Source organism: Fundulus heteroclitus, chromosome 20, assembly GCF_011125445.2.
Source record: "Fundulus heteroclitus isolate FHET01 chromosome 20, MU-UCD_Fhet_4.1, whole genome shotgun sequence".
NCBI classification, from domain to species: domain Eukaryota; kingdom Metazoa; phylum Chordata; class Actinopteri; order Cyprinodontiformes; family Fundulidae; genus Fundulus; species Fundulus heteroclitus.
This window is the reverse complement of record NC_046380.1, coordinates 27197833-27216396: the sequence shown is the minus strand read 5'-3', so window position 1 is coordinate 27216396 and position 18564 is coordinate 27197833. Positions and strand designations below refer to the sequence as shown.

Below are 18564 nucleotides of genomic sequence, written 5' to 3'. Positions count from 1 at the left end.
GTAGATAACCACCACTTTGTACCTTAAACATTGGTTACCCAATAACCAAAACTGCAAAAGGTATGAAATAGTGAACGGGAGAAACAAGGATAAAAAAAAAAACAAGGACATTTCTGCAAATAGCTCTGCTTGGGGACAGTCCCTGTTTTCAGAGACAAGTTAGGTAACCTCTTAATGGCTTCCCACACTTCCCAAGCTAAATGAATCCAATGATTTTCTGAAAAGCAATGTAAAAAGCAACACCATTCCAACTAATAGTATTACCAATGGTGAGACTGGATATTGATGGCTCTTATTTAAAATAGGAGTAAAAACTAACCAATCTAGTTTGTGACTGGTTTATAGTTTCTCTTTTATGGAAAGTATTTATGTGTGAGCAAAAGGATGTCATTCCTAAGTGGTTATTCTGCTTCGTGCTTCTGTAAGTTGCTGTAACGACACCATGGGGACTTTCACGGCAGACTGTTTTGACTGTAGTTTCCAAGGTAGAGTTTAGTGCAGAGTGGAGGAATGGTCTGAGCGTTAATGATTCCCCCAGAAAGAGTCTTGTTTTGCTCGAAAAATGCTGCAAAAACAAATCCATGGAGAAGGGAAAATCTTTCATCTAATAATGAAATCCAAAAATGTTAGAACGGATCCTTGGACACTATTATTTGTTTCAATAAAACTGCCATGAGGAATAGACTGGATGGAGGTGACAGGCTGCAGCGGTCACCTTAGCACGGCTTTTAGGGAATGATAAGATAACTGCTGTGTACAATGAGGCTCAGACTTATTCTTCTTGTGTAATATGAATAAAGACCACCAAGCCACCAGGACAGGTAGTGGCAGAGCTGAGTTGGAGAGTATCTGTGCAGTGATGGTGATCAGGTAAGACTTTTCTGATTGTGTCTGCATTCAGAGTGGCTCAACACAAGGAATGCACAACTATAGCTCATGTGCTGGATACCTCTGTCTCTGGTGGCTTGTTTAAGCTCTGACTCCAGCTGCAGTGAATGGGCTTTGCATCACAACCCTGTGAAGGCTGTGCAATGTTTTCCACGACCCCCTTTTCCTTCCACTACATTCTCTATTATTATGCCTCCTGTCATGCACCTGTAGTGTAGCATTGCCCAATTTTAGGCTGTTTTAACACACCTCGTATAGATGAGTGGATCATTAACAGTCTCGTAGAACTTTACGACATGCAGTGCTGGAAATATAGTCAATTAACAGAGGTGTATTGGAGCTAGAAAATGTCTAAAATATGCAGGAGAGTGGACCCTGAAGACAAGGGTTGAAGGACCACTAGTGATTGCACGAAATGGGCTTGAGTGAGGTCCCTTCATTTGGCAGCAAAAACACATTCCTGCTGGGTGTGGGGATCGAGGGCTTTCTGACTGGGCTGTGTTGGGCAGGACACACTGCAAAAACAGAACTAAAATAAGTTAAAATTTTCCTGAAATAGTGTATTACTACTTTATTTGAGTAGGTAAATAAGATTATTTGCCAATGGAATACGATTTTTGCACTTAAAATAGGAAGAACTCGTCTCCATCAACTTATTTCAAGTGCAGTATATGTAATTATATTATTTTAGGGTTAAAATTACTCTTTCTATTGGCAGATAATCTTATTTACCTGCTGAAATTAAGGACAAATACAATAGTTTCAAGAAAATTTTACTTATTTTTAGTTCTGTTTTTGCAGTGCAGAAGTGGGGTTCAGCTGAAACTCTGTAAAGAAACGAAATAGCTGCTCTTCAGGCAATTATCTTGTGTTTACAGAACCATTGCTAAATAACACAGTAATCATGGCATCTTTTCCTTAAGCTTGTCTCATTCCACCATGGCTTAATGACAGCCAGTGGACTGCTGGCTGGCCATTAATGGAACAAACTGGTTAATGGTTAATGCTTGTCCTTCATAAGTCTGTCTGAGTGTGTCTGGTCTGTGGTAAAAGCAGGTCCAGATGCAGGACAACTCTGACCAGCATTTTTATGACATGGTGTCACCTGGAAAATATGGTAGTAAATTTGGTATTAAAATATGATCTCTTTTGACTAGTATCAGTCTGGTGCAGGTTTTTATAAAGAAATGTTTTGTGCAAAGCTTTACTTGAGTCTCTTGACGTCTCTTAAAATACCAGAGCAAAAAAAATCGGAAAAGATAATGAGCTATAGTTTTTTGCAATGACCAAAATCATTGCTTTTTGCTACATTCCAGAAAGAAAAAAAACAATAGATGGAAATCATTTTATGACCTTCTTTAAAGTCAGAAGTATACACACGCTGAGATTACTATGCCTTTTTACAACCTGGGAAAGCCCAGATGATGACGTCATGGATTTACCACCTTCTGTTCACAATATTTGAGTTAAATGGAGGCAAACATGTGGATGAATCTCTATCCAGTGCCTCAAAAACACTGCTTCCAGTTGTGACATCTTGGAAAAATCAAAAGAATTTCACCTTGAGGAGGCGAACCTTGAACCTCCATAAGTCTGGGTCATCCTTGGGTATAATTTCCAGATGTTTAAAGGCCTCACATTCATCTGTTCAAACAATTGTTTACTGCAATAAATAGTATGGGAATGTCCGTGTCCCGGTGATAAACATGCTTTTGTGCCAATTGTGTATCAACCAAGAAGCAAAAGACCTTGTTAAGATGCAGGCGAAAGATTATGAGACTGTCCCTGCCCACGGTGAAAATAGTCGACATTGACTGAACGTCACAATGAGGAAGAAGCCATGACCCAAAAAGTGACATAAAAATCCAGATTACACTTTTCAAATGCACATCTGAACAATGGTTGCAATTTTTGGAGGCATGCCCCGTTGTCTCATGAAGCTGAAGTTGAAGTGTCTGGCAATAATGATCTTTTATGGCATTTGGGTGGAAATGGGGAAACTTCTGATCCTGGCAGCTCTGTCCCAGCTGTGAAGTACGGGTGTGGCAGCATCATGTTGTTGTGCTGCAGGAGGAACTGCTATATTTCACAAAGTGCATTGCATCACGAGGAAATAATGTTACTTTGAAATTAACATTTCAAAATATCTGCCAGGAAATTAATGCTTGGACACCAATGGGGCTTCAAATGGACAATAACCAAAAGCATGCAAGCAAATTAGTTACAAAGTGGTTTAAGCACAAAACAGGCTATGGTTTAGAAGATAATCTCTTTGTTATCATTTTTGCATTTAGCAAGTAGAAATATTTATCATAATCGTAACTTCCCTAAAAAATAAATAAAATCAGTTTGTTTTGTTGTCAGACTGTGAAAAAAAGTTATGTGTCTTTCTTTACAGTTTAGGTAAACATTTGTTAAATATATATAAATAGTATAGTTTGTCATTTTATTATCATGAACAAATTCTTGATGGCTTTATATTCTTATGCTATTGTTTAATGATAGAAGATAATTCAGGTGACATAAGGAAAGCAACACATGATCTTTTATAAAGTTTATTATTCTTATTTGGATTGATAGATAGATGACTCAACATAGAGTAACTATGAGCATCAGGTATACATAAAGCTGCTCACTCCAACTCAGGTCAGATTAAACTTTTAAATAAGTGTTACAATGAGACAGCATAATCAGAATTTTGTCATGTTTTTCTAACCACTTTCCTCTTCGCCTATTTTGCAACAGATTTTTCAATGCTATGTTTAATGTTTGATTTCCATTTGGCTGTTTTTTCCTCCCTAACTTCTGTCTGGCCTCACATGCCCTTCGCCTCTCCTGGAAACATACTGTTTCTGGATCACCTCCACATCCCCTCTGTTTGGTCTGGTTTCTGGCTTCATCCCAGAAACTCTTAATTACATTGGCAAATCCTGGCTCTGCTCAGAGTTAAACTGCCCCCTTCACCTTCTTAATGAAAATCAAACAGTCCATAGCCTTGTTTTCACTGGCTGACACCCAGTTACTGTATGTTTCATTTTAGTTTTTGTTTAATTTCCAATCGTTTATTATAGTTTGTCTTTGACTTTATTTCCTCTCCTCTCAAATTATGTTGTGAAAAATACCCTGCTTGAAAGTATGTGACTTCTATTATCAATGCAGAATACAAATATAGATAAATAATAAAAATTTTCAGGTTTTGCATGAATACTTTGGATTGGATCCCGTTAATGTAATGTCTGAGCAGCGGTGATTTTTGGAGTGTGACTCAGCAGTAGCTCTGATTGAAATCTAAGAGGAAAATAAACGTACCAAGGGTAGGAAGTGACCCGTACAGACAGTCTGCTACTAAAGAACAAAAAGACAGGGGAAAATGTTATGCAACACAGCTTTACAAAAGCTGTCTTGTGCAATGACTGCAATTGAAGAGGATAAGTATCATCTCTCAGTGCAAGTTTGTTATTTAAAACTGGCAGCTATTAACATGGAGCCATCCAAACTGAAGAGGTACTTGGAAACCAAGTGTCTCTTCTGCTGTGAGAAAAATGTAACCCTCTTTGAAAACAGGGTGAGATTTTTCCCTGAGAGGAAGACCATTGGAGCTGATATGAATGAGCATTCCAGTGATCTTCAATTTAAAGCTACATATGATAAAAAAAAATCTACCACAATCACTTTATATACAATTTGCAACAATGTGGCATGGTCAGGTAAATATTATTTGTTTTCTACATTGTTGCAATGCTTTGCAACAATGTAGAAACAATGTACCCTCTGAAAAACAAGTTTTCACACCTCCATGCATTTGATGAATCACAGGAGGCATAAGGTAACCAATCTGCTTTGTTGGGCACTTTCCTTTGTGATTTCTTCTTGCTTGTTGTTTATTTGTTTATTTGAATGTCCAATTGCATTCTGTTATTAAACAGAAAGCAATGCTAAAGACCCCCCCCCCCCCCCCCCCCCCCCATGCATGGACCAGTCGTAGAACATTTTTTATAAAAAGAAATGTAATTTTTGTATCGTTGTTTTACCTCCTCCATAACAAAGTAGCAAGAATGTTGTCTAAAACTATTAATAAGACCATTGTAGATGTAAAAGTTCTTAGACATTTGTTTTAATTTTTTTAACTTTTTGGGTTGATTGTTTTCTATTTAATGTTTTCAGGAAGGTTATTTACATACAGTTATCTCTTTATGTTTGGCGTTGAGCTCCAAGTCTTTGTAGTTGGATGGTCTCCTTGCCATCACCCTAATCTTTAGCTCCCTACACAGATTGAAACATGTTGCTGAGATTAAAAGACGACTTAAAAACTAAATCTGCCAGGGATATTCATTATTTTGGGCTTGGCTATAACCTCTGTGCCACTGTTCTGCTAAATCCTGTTACTATTTAACGTGACACATAGCAAAATATATCTACTCGTATTACAAGTGGGGAGTGTACAGTGAGAGTCATCTAATAAAAATGCAAAGTAGGAACGTCCACCATGTGTTCGTCCATCCTGGCTTAGGGGGTCATTGGAGTCAGACTCTGGCTCTAACATTTAAGGTTGAAGCCCTTGCAGCTCAACTTTAACTTGAACGCTTTTGAATCTTTCAACAACAGTTCAGAAGTTGCTCGTCCATCGTAGTGTTTACAAATGTCAGATAATCGTCCTGATTATTGTATTTCTTGTGATGCCATGAAGCCAAATACACATAAATTAGAACTTTTCTCCATGACCCCTTGACAAGTTAAAAACTTCCTCATTATGAAATGTCAAGATGTGTTTTATTGTCAGTCGTGAAAATAAATACATCACTAGACAGTACCTTTTCCTGACTGTACTTGTAAGATTTTTTTACACTGAATATACAGCTTTGTTGCTTCTGTGTTGATATATTGGTATCCTTCCAACCATGGACAAGTAAAAATCTTCTCTTCAATCCCCGTCCATTAATATAAATTAATGTTTTTTTATAGTATATATAGTCTAAGAGTTAGTTTGCTTGACTTTTTTTGACATATTCTTTCTTAGTTTTTGTATTTTTATGTAAAATACTCATAACATAATGTATTCATCTCTCCAGGCTCCATATATGCTGGCGTGTCGTTCAAATACCCTCGCAGTCAGAGCACATGAGTCAGTAAAATTTAGAAGTGAGAGTTTGCCAATGCTGTTATCCAGTAACACAACACAGATGTCTAACCCCGCAGTAGCAGAGCTTGTGTAGAAATGGGATTGGAATAATGTGAGCAATGTTATAATCATCAGTTTTTGAAGAATCCTAAAACAATACTGGGGGAGCCAAACTTAGTTTTTAGCCTCTTTTCAATGTTTGTCTTACTTGAAACAACCCAATTTGTTTTTACATGGTCAAAAAAAAAACAACACAACTTACATCTCTTCTCTTTGATTTCAAGCTTTAATGTAAAGATTAAAGACAAATCATGAAAGGGACAACAAAAAGCCGAGGTTTGTGTTTCTCTTTGGAGCACCAGTCGAGGTTGGAGGAGTACATGCTGTACTCGTGCTTAACTACTTCTCAGAGTCAGATGTAGATTCTCTGAAGCACTCTGAGACAGTAAACCCAGTCAGGGGGCAGCTGGTTGTATGTCATTCTGTTTCCATCCAGCCGTAGGATTTTCATCCTGGAGTAGGACAGAGGCCCCACCTCTCTGCAGAAACTGGTCACGTTGAACTCTGTGGAGAACAGATGGCATTTTTCAGATGGATAGTTACATTTTGAAGCTTATTATACCCCAAAGTGACAGCCAGAGATCTGTCAGGACATTGTTTATATTCCACAGAGCAACTTCACTCTGCAGCGTTTCTTCTTCATATGTGACATCCTAAGATGGAGCGACTCAGACGCATTACGCAATCCGTCAATGCAAAATAGCTCGCTGCAGTCTGATCCTCCCCTCATCAAGTCTGCATTTACCATCAGATGTCTCACAGGTGCAGAGGTGAAAACAGAGGCAGTGGAAACTACTCAACCCCTGTTTTTTACCCGCTGCAGCGCTTCTCCCAACCCACACTGTTGGCTCTGGTTAGAAGGCACTGCGGTAGCTCTTAAGTTCCTAGACAGTGAGGTCTATTTATTGCTGAAGTTCTTCTGCTGACTGTCTCATCAGAATAAAGTCCTCCAGATCTATACTAGAGCTGATTTAAAAAAAAATAAAAAACAGCACAATTTTATTTTGCTAGAACTTGTTAACCAACTGTGCAACTCCTGCTTTTGCAGTGCCTTGTTAAATTATCCATACTTCTAGACCTTTTCTCCATTTTGTCACATTGCAACAACAAACTTGACTGTATTTTATTGGCATTTTCTGTCATAAAGCAACACAAAGTAGTGCACAGTTGTGAATTCACAGAATAGGAATATGTTGTTTGATTTGATTTAATTTCACTTTTTTTTCAAAATAAAAACCTGAAAAGTGTGGTGTGCATATATTTTTATTCCCCAATTAGTCAGTACATTAGTCAGTCATTGTCACACAGTGATGTAGGATGCAAACACAGTCAACAGGCACAGAAATCCTAATGATTTTAATAAATATAGGTACATCTCCAGAAAAGTTGAATATCACTAAAAAGTCAATATTTTTTTAAACCCCTATGTTGTTTAGATGTCTTACACATGGATTGAAATAGTTCAAGCCTTTTTTTGTAGTTTAGATTATTACGGCTTATAGATAGTGAAATAATGGAAAGCCTAAATTTATTATTTCAGAAAATAACAACATTAAGATTAATAAAAGAAGGTTTTCCAACCAGAAGTCTCAGGTTTCTGAATGGTACTTCTGTTTTTCTATGCACTCGATACTTGCTTGGGCCTCGTTTTGCGTGATAAACTGCATCAGTGTTGTGTGGCATAGAGACAATCAGCCTGTGGTTCTGCTGAGGTGTTACAGAAGCCCAGCTGGTGTTCATAGCTGCCTTCATATATATATGTATATATATAAAATGTATCCCTTTCCTTCTTCACATTTTGCACTGCTTTATGTTGTTCATATAAAATCCCAATGAACAGGACACTGTGACAAAGTTCAAGGCATTTAAATATGTTTTCAAAGCACTGTAGGTACTCTAGTGAGGCTGCTGGAGAGTCGGTGATTGAGAGCAGACACCAAAAAGAGCAACAGTGTGGCTAAAGAGGAGCACAGCTTCAGCTTCTGCTCCATCTGGCGCTCCCATCTCTGAATCTATCCCAGATGTTCTCATACCACTCTCCCTGCCCCTAACCTACTTTCCCCATATTCCTACCAACCGATATTCAGTTTTCTCCCCTTCTCCACCCTCCTCATGTGTACTTTCTCCCTATGACTCCCTCCTCTGATGTGGCTCACACTCTTGAGTCCTCCCATGTCCATATTAAGCAATGGGGCCTTGTCATGTTTAAATAGGGCTTAGACTGGGAATAATTTTTGTCACATTTTTTTCTTTTAATGACAGCTTACTAAAAGCCTCTTTATTACTAATGCATCTGTGTATTTGTGTGTATTTGCATGCTTTGTCGTTGAGTCATCGCATCACCTTGAATTTTATTGCCCTCCAGGTAGAGGTACTGCAGGGTTGTTGGAACTGTAGGGGTGGTGGTTAGTTTGTTGTAGGAGAGGTCCAGCTCCACCAGGCTGGAGTGGTTAAAGGCCTGAGGGTGGACGCCACTGCTCTGCAGGCCACAGTCGCTGAGACGCAGATACTTCAGGTCGAGAAAGCCCTCAAAACTGTCCTTATCCACCCCAGAGAAGGAGTTGTTGGACAAATAGAGCTGCTGGACGGCGGGAGGTAGATGCCTGGGGACAGCTGCAAACAAATTCCCACTGATGTCCAGCAGATTCAGCTGGACCAGACCTATAAGAAGACAGGAGAACATCTTCACACACATGCAACAGTTAATCCAGACAATTGTGATTGGTTACAGTGATGGGAGATGACAGCAAATGCACTTCTTTTATTTCTGATTATCAGTAATTTTAAAATATTTTAAAATATTTTGTTTTAAGTGCAAAGAGAGAATCACAGTATAGGAAACTGGTAACTGTTGTTTCTCTGAATTTAATAGAAATGTGGAAATCCTCATCTTTATCCTGCATCTTTTTCATTGTGCCACTTTATGCCAGAAAAAAAAAACATCTATAGCATCTACCTAAAATATAAAATTAAGAAGTATGTACATTAAATGTTAAATATAAATCTAATTATGAAATTCACATCTCTCAAACATGATGTGTTGTTGGATTTTTAATGTCACAGTAAAATGAAAAATAATCGAATACTGAATTTAATACTGAAAACCTTTTATTTGCCAATTGTGACTTTGTTGTGTCTTTTGTTGTGTAAGTTAAATGAAAGCTTAGGCAGACATTTTAGTCTGGGAATAAATTTTTAGATATTAAACTCCCAGCTGGGATTCGGCTTGGCTCTTCCAGATGTAAGAGGTCAGTTCTGCATGTGCGAAGAAGGAACTGAGAAACTACGCAACCTTTGAGGTCGCCCTCTGCGATGGTCCGCAGTCTGTTCCCCTGGAGTAACAGCAGCGTCAGGTTTTGCAGGTCCTGGAAAGCTCCTGGGCTGAAGCTGCTGATCCGGTTGTTGGCAAGTCGCAGCTGTTTGAGTCCAGCTGGTAGACCAGCAGGCACCGACGTCAGGTGGTTGTGGTTCGCAAAAAAGTAGCGCAGCTGTGTGTGGTTCTGGAGAGAAGCCAGCTCCAGTTTGTCGCTCTGGATCTGGTTGTTGTCGATGATAAGCCAGCGTAGACCGGTAAGATTAGCCAAGACGGAGTACGGCAGGGATGAGATGTTGTTGCCCTGGCAACAAAAGAGAAGACAACCCTATAGGTGTGAGATTTTTTTTTTTATGTAGTGAAAAACATGAAAATGAACATGGCTGCACAGTGACTCCAACAGTAAGCATTGTTGCCTTGCAGCTTTAAGGTAAATGGTTTAAATCCCAGTTTAGATCTTTCTGTATTGAGCATGTATTCCCTTCAAAAATGCATGTCCCCCCCCCCCCCTGGAAAATGGTTAAGCGGTACAAATTTGCCAAGAAACAATTCATAATCCTGCCTGTGTAAAACCTCAATGCCTGAAATTTCAAAGATAATATTGAGAACACGTTTCCATCGTCTAGTGATGAGGGTTGTGTCCCACTAAGCTAAATCGTGCTATTTTTCATGTTAAGCACCTATATTTTAAATCTTGTATTATGCAAATGATCAATCTCTGCCTATTTTTTTTAATTTGTCTACATGTTCATGCAGTAAGGAGTTAAGCAAGTGAAGAAGAGTGATTTTTGAAAAACTTCACAGTACAACAAATTATTACAAAGCCGTTGTACACATCTACAAAAAAGCGCCTTATTTCTATGAGTTTTTCATTACCTGTAAAAACAAGTACTGGGTTCTTTGTGGCAGCCTCTCAGTGATGTTTTCAAGGCCCCTGTGGTCACAGTAGAGCGACGTTGGCCAGTGGATGGGACAGTCACACTGCTCAGGACAGACCTGGGGGTTGTTAGCCCGAAACCAGGCCGGGTCGATACGGCCCCGCAGACTCAAAACGCTGGGCTCACCCAGCAGGCGGTTAATCCACAGAGGAACGCCTCCATAGTCCATATCACTGATTACTAAAGCCGAGGTACCATCAAAACCACACAGCAGTACCAACACACCACAGAACAGGAGAGCCATGGACCCAGAAGATGAGACTTGCAATTCTGTCAATTAATAAAAAAAGAAAATTGTGACTGATTAATGGGTTGATGAGAAGATGGAGCTAAATACAGGGCAATCATGGACGAAAACCCATTAGATACTCCAAAAACATTGAGACTGAGGAAGAAATATATCTTCTTTCAGAGAAATAACCCCAAAACATAAAGCAAATGCTAAATCATTTTAATGCGTAAGAATGGCCCAGTCAAAGTCCAAATTAATTTAAGAATTTTGAAAACCAATAATCACAGGTGCTCTCCATCCGGTCAGGTCGAGCTTGATCTGTTTGGAGAAGGAAAGATTTAGAAATAAAATGGGCAAAAATTGCTTAGATGAGCAAAGCTCACAGTGAAATACCCGCAAACTAGAACAGCTATTGTTGCAGAGAAAGGTTGAGATGTGGGTGTTGATGTTAAACTATCACATTAAATCCCAGCAAACAACATTAAAAGTTAAAATTGTGAAAAAAGTTCTCACTGTATGAATACTTTAGCTTAAACTGTACTTTGAAAAGGTTATGGTAGAGTAAAAGCTTATTGTCACGATCTCCAGGTGGACCGGTTCTTTAGGTTCCTGGATCGTGCCTTATTTGTTTTTTATCCTTCAGTGTTTAATTCTTATTTTGTGGATTTAGCTAATAGAGTCTGTTCATTCTGTAATCATTCTGTTACTGTATTAAGTTTCTCCCAGTGTTTGCTCCCTGTTCTTTCCCTTAGTTACTCTCCTTGCTCAACCATCTGCTCTCATCGATCTCAGCTGCTCCTAATTTCATCCACCTGTCTTCCACCTCATCTCTTCACCCGCTGTATCTAAACTCCTTGTTTCCTTCTATTCAATGCTGGGTCCTCTATTTTAATGCATTGATTCCTCCTTTCCTGGTCCTCCGTGTCTGTATTTTAAGTTCCTTCATATTGTAAGTTTCTTTTGGCCCTCATTAAATTGCTCATCATCTTGATGTTCTGCACTTGGGTCCTCCTTATTGCTTTCATGACCTTTATAAGAAAAAACTTTTCCACGAGATGTTTTGTGACGTGGAAAGGCAGAAATCAGCTTTGTTGGGTGTTATCTTAAAGGTATAGTGGATGATCTTTTTTGGGTTCAGGTTCTGGGGGATCCGCTTATCTACTGGTTGTCCTACATGCCAGTCATTGTGACGTGCTCACGTAACACCACCGTGCAGGCTCGCTCCTTGTTCATGTTTCCAGTTAGATTCAGTGTCAGCCGTTCATAGCAGCTCTCCTGCTCTCTCTCGCAGTTGCAAGAAGAAAACTGTCTTAGAAGTTTACGAGAAGAAGACGAAAGCCTCAGAAGAAAGAAATGAGACCAGAGTGGATTTGGGAGATTTATTCCCGTGATTCCCGTCGAGGAGCAGAAGAGCAGGTAAGATGGTCTTTCACATGCGCAGTTAAGGCTGGTTCACACAGCAGGATTTTAAAATAGTCGGATGATTTTCATAGCCTGAGAGACAACACACGTAACGATAAGAAAACTTAGATATAACAGTGTGTGGTGTCCAGTCAAACGGCAAACACGACACACCACACATGAAGAGATTTCACTGAGGATCCTTCAGATGTCAGACGGGAAATCTTGCGAAACCTCTAAAGATCAAATGTGAGTTCAGAGTACATAAACATGGATGACGAGGAACAATAAGGGTGATAGTTTTATGAACTAATTTTAACAGAGAACAAACATGACAAAAAAAACCCGTTAAATGAGAGGAGACAACGCAAACCCAGGAGGGGGGTCTTTACGTTTGCTGCACTATGACCTAGGGCTGAGCTGTGTTTTTTCTTTTTCTCCGGGTTTCTGATTGGCTGCACGTCACATTCAACAGTCTGCATGCTCGTTTGTCTTTGGGGAACACCCAAAGACAAACTAGGATATCAGGACAAGACTATCCGGCATGTTGAATATCCCTGATTTTTGGTCGGGGCGGTCCCGACGTTCTACCGAGCGGACCAGATCTCTCTTAACACACCAGACACGGCAGGAATATATCTTAAGATTGTCTTAAGAGTCAGGCTGATAGTCGGGGCCTGTCAGAAGAGGAAGATCGAGGCGAAAATGGGGCTAATTATCCTGCCGTGTGAAACAGCCTTTATTCAAAAAGGGACTTGGGCATTTCTTACCTACATATCTGGAAAAATCGTCCACTCTACCTTTAACTCTGTGTTGGGAACTTATTGATGTTTATACAAGTTGGAGCAACAGTTTTTCTGTCTCATTTAGAGTGGAACTCGCCCCAAAATCAAAATTTGTTGCAGATAAAAAAAAAGTTCTAGGGGACAGAGTTATGCCTTTACAGCAGAGTGAGGTACATTTTAAGTAAGATACTGACTGCTGATTCTCATAATCCCTTTTTAAATGATTCAAACCTTCCCTTTAATAACAGTTAACAAATTAAAAATGTTCACATGTAGAACTTTATTACACATCTTGCACACATTTTCACATAGAGCTGCAAGTCCAATTTTGCAGTCCAGGTTGATTTAAATTAAACCATTGTAATTAATCTGTAGACTTGGCTTTTTTGTGAACATTTCTTCATATAAGAAAGCTGAAAAGATTGAAATTCAATTGCAGTGGTTTTATTCATTCAACATCTACTAAAAGGAAATGATGCAATAATTTCCTGCTTGCATGGATGGTTACAGTAACATCGACGCAACAGCTATTTCCTCAAAAGACACAAAGAGGTTTTTTTTATATATATAGCTTTAACTTACAGGCAAGGTTTCAATCATCGGGAACTTGATAAGCATGTTTGAGCCATGCTGCTTTGTGGTACAGCAAGTACTCAGAACACGTAGTCAAGAGTTTACTGTAATGAAATGAGCATGCATTCTAGTAATGATCATTTCCAGCTTAACCAGCCTCGCACAAGGAGGAAACGGAGGCAGACGAGAAACAAAGAGCTAAGGGACACTTACCTGTTTGATCAGTAGCCACACAGCAGAGACAGGTTACCTTCAGTCCTCACTGAAGCCCTTGGGAGAAGTGTGTGTGTGTGAGTGCGTGGGTGTGTGTGTGTAGTGTGTGTTTTCAGGCTTCCAGTGGTGTTTGCCCACTGTCTGATGCAGTCTTCCTTTCCAAACACAGCCCACATCCCAGACACCCGACCTCCTCCATAATCTTCACTCGCTCACGTCTTCCTTTCCCCCTGCAGCAACTGTTAAACTCACATCATTGGTGGCAACATACTGGCTTGCTTTGTGGAGATGCACAAAATACACAAAAATACACAAAAACAGTTAAGGAAGTCATCAGTGTGAAGTGAATGCTAGTTGTTTTAGTTGTATGTGGGGAAAAGAACATTTTAATAACCACTTGAGTATGTTTTCTCTTTTTGAATGTGTGTGTGGGTATGTGTGTGAATGGGGTGTACAGTATGTGTTCTAGCCTGGAGGAAAGAGGAAGAAAAAAAAAAAACGCCACAGAGTTCTGGGGAGCCAAAGAGACCATTTTGTGTGTAGGTGTCTTACTGCGTGCTCTGGGCCAGTGTGTGTTAAAGGAAGAATTTTCTTGCAAACATCTGTGCAAAAGTGAGCAAAACGGTTCCAGATTCTTTTCACTCAGTGAACCCGGAGCTGGAAAGAGGTTTGACAAAATGATTAGAAAAAAACAGCGCCCTCTAGGAAGACCAGGCAGAATCGCACTGATGAGATTTTTCATTTCCTCATCAATAGAGAAAAGGCATGGGCTGCTATTGGTTCTTGTCATATGATAACCTTAAATAAAAAGACCACAGTTTGACTGTAATTTACACAAAGATATACATCAACAACGTACAACTTGCTCTTACTGCTTTAAAGGGGACATATGATTTTTAAATACCTTCCTTTACGTATTTAAATCCATCAGTTGTGGCCTATATAAAGTGGAACCTCAACGCTTTTGTCTGAATTTCTTGTTATTTTTGTGTTACAGCACCACTACTCCCGTTCTGAGGTGCGTCTGAGAACATGGGCGGTGCTAGACATTTAGGTGCCCTAAGCGCAAATGCCTTGTGGTGTTGAAAACAACAACAATACAGTAGTTATCGATGCATTTCTCGTGATTACCAAGATCACTTCTAAATTTTAATAATTTGGAAACACCGCCAATAAATAAGAGGAGAAATTAAAGGTCTTGGTAAAACACTAAGCTAAATTTGCATCAACAGCAATCTTAATTATAGTAAGATTTTAAATTTTGTTTAATTTCCCTTGGGATAAAGTATCTATCTATCTATCTATCTATCTATCTATCTATCTATCTATCTATCTATCTATCTATCTATCTATCTATCTATCTATCTATCTATCTATCTATCTATCTATCTATCTATCTATCTATCTATCTATCTATCTATCTATCTATCTATCTATCTATCTATCTATCTATCTATCTATCTATCTATCTATCTAAACGCTTCAGTATTAAAATCAGTATATTTCCACCCTGTATAACAAGGTTTAGTTTTTCTTTTGATTTGGCAGCCAAGCCATTGAGTAACACAGAGCATGACCACATTCTGGTCTTTGTGTGTGCAGGGCTGGCCTACAGTCACACACTGACTCACTCTGCAGAGAGGGGACTTGCATCATCTTTCTGCAGACACTTCACAGTGAGTGTAACAGCTGTCAGTTGTGTGTAAAATGTGTCACTTTTGTCAGACTGGTCACTTTTGTGTTCTGTTGTAGCTCCTTGGAAGTGTTTTTTTTTAATAAAACATTAGGTCATCAGTTCAACATTTTGCCATTACTTAATTTCCAAAAAAGAGAGACAGAAATATTACAGAAATATTTGAGGTTTGCAGAAAACTTAAAGCTGAACTTTGAAGAAAAACCCTTACACTGCTAAAAACAACATCCATTATTAGGATTCTACTGTTGCAAGAACTTAGAAAAAGTTTCTTCCATTAGGATTCTTGTAAACCAAGATGGAGATGTGCTTCAACACAATTTAGTGACCTGTCACTATCAGTGGGCTGGTGCCAGGGGAACCATCTGCTGATCAACACTGGGAAAACATAGGATCCACCACACAGACACTGGTGGACATCCAGGGACCTGAAAATGGACTCATAAATACCTGGAGTTGACCTGGACAATAAAGTGGACTGGAGTAGCAACACTGATGCTCTTTACAGGAAGGCTGAGAGCAGGGGGCGCTCGTCAAGACCTTTTTTTTGTGGAGGCATCATCTTCTATGGTATAGTTTGTTGGAGCAGCAGTTTATCTTTACATAAGTTCATCAAAAATGATATCACTGTTGGACAGTGTCTACCACCCCCAAAGCTGGAGAGCTCTTTCAGTGACAGACTGCAGCATCATAAATTGTAGATCCTTCCTCCTCCCTCTGTTGGACTTTATAACAATCACTGCTCCCAAAAAACAACAACGTGTTTCAATCCCTTCTGTTTTTTGTCCCCTTTTTTTTAGTTTCTCGTGAATAGTCTGTTGTTTTTATGCACAACTACACATATGTGCATGTGTTGTAAAATGTTCTAAACCTAACCCTACTCAGTTGCACATTTATTTAATCTGCGTATAATATTTTTTAATACTTATGGAATATTTTTTGTTTTGCTGTAAAATCGCCCTTTCTATGTTTTTATATTAGTTCATCTTTGTGTGTGTCTTCATGCTTCCAATTTAATGTTACACCTGAATTTCCCCACTCTGAGACAATAAAGGATCTTTTTATTTTATTTTACCCTAAAGGATTAATTTCTCTGTGCAGAAAGTTTAGGCAGTTAAGGCACACACTTTTCAGGAAAGTTTGTGTCCTCTGGATGTTTTGATTTCAAGCTTTGGTCCTGGGAAAAACACAATACACATCTGTGGAGAATTAAATAAATGGTTGTGTTTTACATAAAAACAAAATGTGTTAAAGGTAATTATGTACTGTGTCTGATGTTTTGAATGTAAGTGAGAAGTTTAAAAATAAAATGAGACAAGGCAGAAAAGCCTTAGGGGTTGTTTATAATTCCCACAGTTTTCAAAGTGAACAAAACATGCCCTTTTTTGGACATGTGTTGGAACATGTTGTTTATGGAAATATTGGCAGTCCATCAGGCAAAACTAAACTGCCACAATTTTTGTCTCCATTTAGGGGACTCTGTCTCCTGAATCACTGCTTTGTTGAAGTGTTGTCCTGTGAATTCAAAATAAATCTAAGTTATTATTATAAACCTCAGATGCAAAGGTGAGTGCTTTATGATGACCTATATATGTGTATGGGACTCCTATTTTTACTGTACTTTGCAATATTAACCTTTTTCTAAAAGCCTCCTATGGACAGCAACATGTGCTAATACACGCAAGCATTGCATCTGGTTTGTCTTATGTATATATGATGCCCATTTGAAAAATAAATAAAAAAATAAATATATTTTCAAGTAAGAAAGGAAAATAGTTCCTGGATAAGACAGCACTTAAAACTTCTTTTAAATGTTTTGTGTGCCATTATTGTGGGTAATCTGTAGAAACTGTGTGGACACTGCTTCCCAGCAGCAATAAATCAAAAGGCTGTTTCAAGGTTTTTTAACAAGTCTGAATGTTATTTCATCAATCAAGAATCTTATATCATCACCACTTATTATCGTGGTGAAATTACCTTTCAGACAGACAGCGGCTTAGGATGTACACAGATAACACAACAGACTTAGTATTTACAGCAGCTTTTTTTTTTTTTTTTGTTCTCCACACATTAGAGCATGTAAGTTTGTATCAGAGTCCAAGAGCTCTGATATCATTCCCTTTGCAAATGATTTGAACCGTGTTACATGGATTAGTCCCTCCTTCATGAATCTCAAGTAATAAGGTAATTTTTGTGCAGTGATCTTGAGGCTTCATTTAAGGAAATTAGCAATTTGTAATCCTGAGAATAAGAGAGTCCAAATATGCAATGACAGTAGTATGATTGTAACATATGATGGACCACAGTTTTCCAGCTGTAGTGTACGGAAAGAAGCTGTTTTTGAGTTTATTAATTGTGGAGTTGATGCTTCTGAAGCGTTTACCTGACAGGAGACAGATTGCTAACCTCATCTCTGTAGTATATTTAGATTGTAGTTAAAATAAAATAAAAAACTTTAACTATACCAATCTGATCTGGATAACTAAACTAAACAGATGTGGTCAAAATTGTCAGTGAGGAAGCAAGATGCACAGATACTGATTCATCAGATGTCCAGTGTAGTGTGCTGGCTTGACCCGAACGTGGTAAAGTACTGGTGATGTGCAGGAAGAAGCACCCTGTTTACTCCAGTAACACTAAATGCAGATTTGGAAAGGGGTTAGTGTTGCAAAAGGACCAGAAACACATCTGGAATGGCAGAGAGAAAAGAAGGACAGCCCTTATGACACCGGAGGAGATGGCAGGCTGAAGATCCAAAGGCGTCAGAGCTCGTGACACAAAGGAACAATATATCAGTGGCGAACCGGTGGGTATATCTTTATTGACGAATTGAGCTGCCAAAAAAAAACCCCACACAGTTTAAGAATAATTAAACCTTTTTTATATTTGTAAAAACGCAAATAAGAGCATTATCAATTATGTTTTGGGCAATAGGACCAACCCAGACTGTGACAAGCAGTAAAATGTAAGTTGTTAATGACTTTTTTTTTTTTTTTTTTTGCCCAAAGTCTAACCCCATCATCTGACTCTCACAGCTGAAATCAGCATTCACCAGAATAGGTAATGTTTTTTTTGATTTGTTTTTTACAATTCCTTGTCTCATTTTGGTCAGCTTGAGCAGATTGTTTACAATAATATGGGATCAGTTTCTTGTTGTTAGCTGATAGGATGTGCACTCTGTGTGGTCTTCTGCAGATATAGCCCATCTGATTAAAGGGTCAATGTGTTGTGCATTCAGAGATGGTATTCTCCAGACCTTTGTTCAAACAAGTAGAAAAGTGACCGTTCTCATCAGAACCCTGACATCGACAAGGGATTTTACTCCCTATTTTACTGCCCATTTGATATT

The 18564-nt window shown here is 38.7% G+C and overlaps 1 protein-coding gene across 1 annotated transcript; it reads right to left on the bottom strand.

Moving 5' to 3' along the window:
• Positions 1 to 6274: 6274 nt before the first annotated feature.
• On the bottom strand, positions 6275 to 13730 carry zgc:113307 (uncharacterized protein LOC553753 homolog). The gene is made up of 5 exons (XM_012874877.3): positions 13523 to 13730; positions 10257 to 10588; positions 9360 to 9684; positions 8411 to 8728; positions 6275 to 6571 (listed from the first exon to the last, which is right to left on the bottom strand). Exons 2-5 carry the CDS (start codon positions 10560 to 10562, stop codon positions 6420 to 6422), a joined length of 1101 nt encoding a protein of 366 aa, XP_012730331.2. The 5' UTR covers positions 10563 to 10588; positions 13523 to 13730; the 3' UTR covers positions 6275 to 6419.
• Between the last annotated feature and the right edge of the window lie 4834 nt (positions 13731 to 18564).

Bases quoted from the DNA above. Each gene is read 5' to 3' on its own strand.
- zgc:113307 (XM_012874877.3), bottom strand. From the start codon at position 10,562: ATGGCTCTCCTGTTCTGTGGTGTGTTGGTACTGCTGTGTGGTTTTGAT. The intron at 9,685-10,256 runs GTAATGAAAAAC...TTTTGTTGCCAG, and splicing joins CCCAGTACTTGTTTTTACAG to GGCAACAACATCTCATCCCT. The intron at 8,729-9,359 runs GTTGCGTAGTTT...GTCTTCTTATAG, and splicing joins CGCAGAGGGCGACCTCAAAG to GTCTGGTCCAGCTGAATCTG.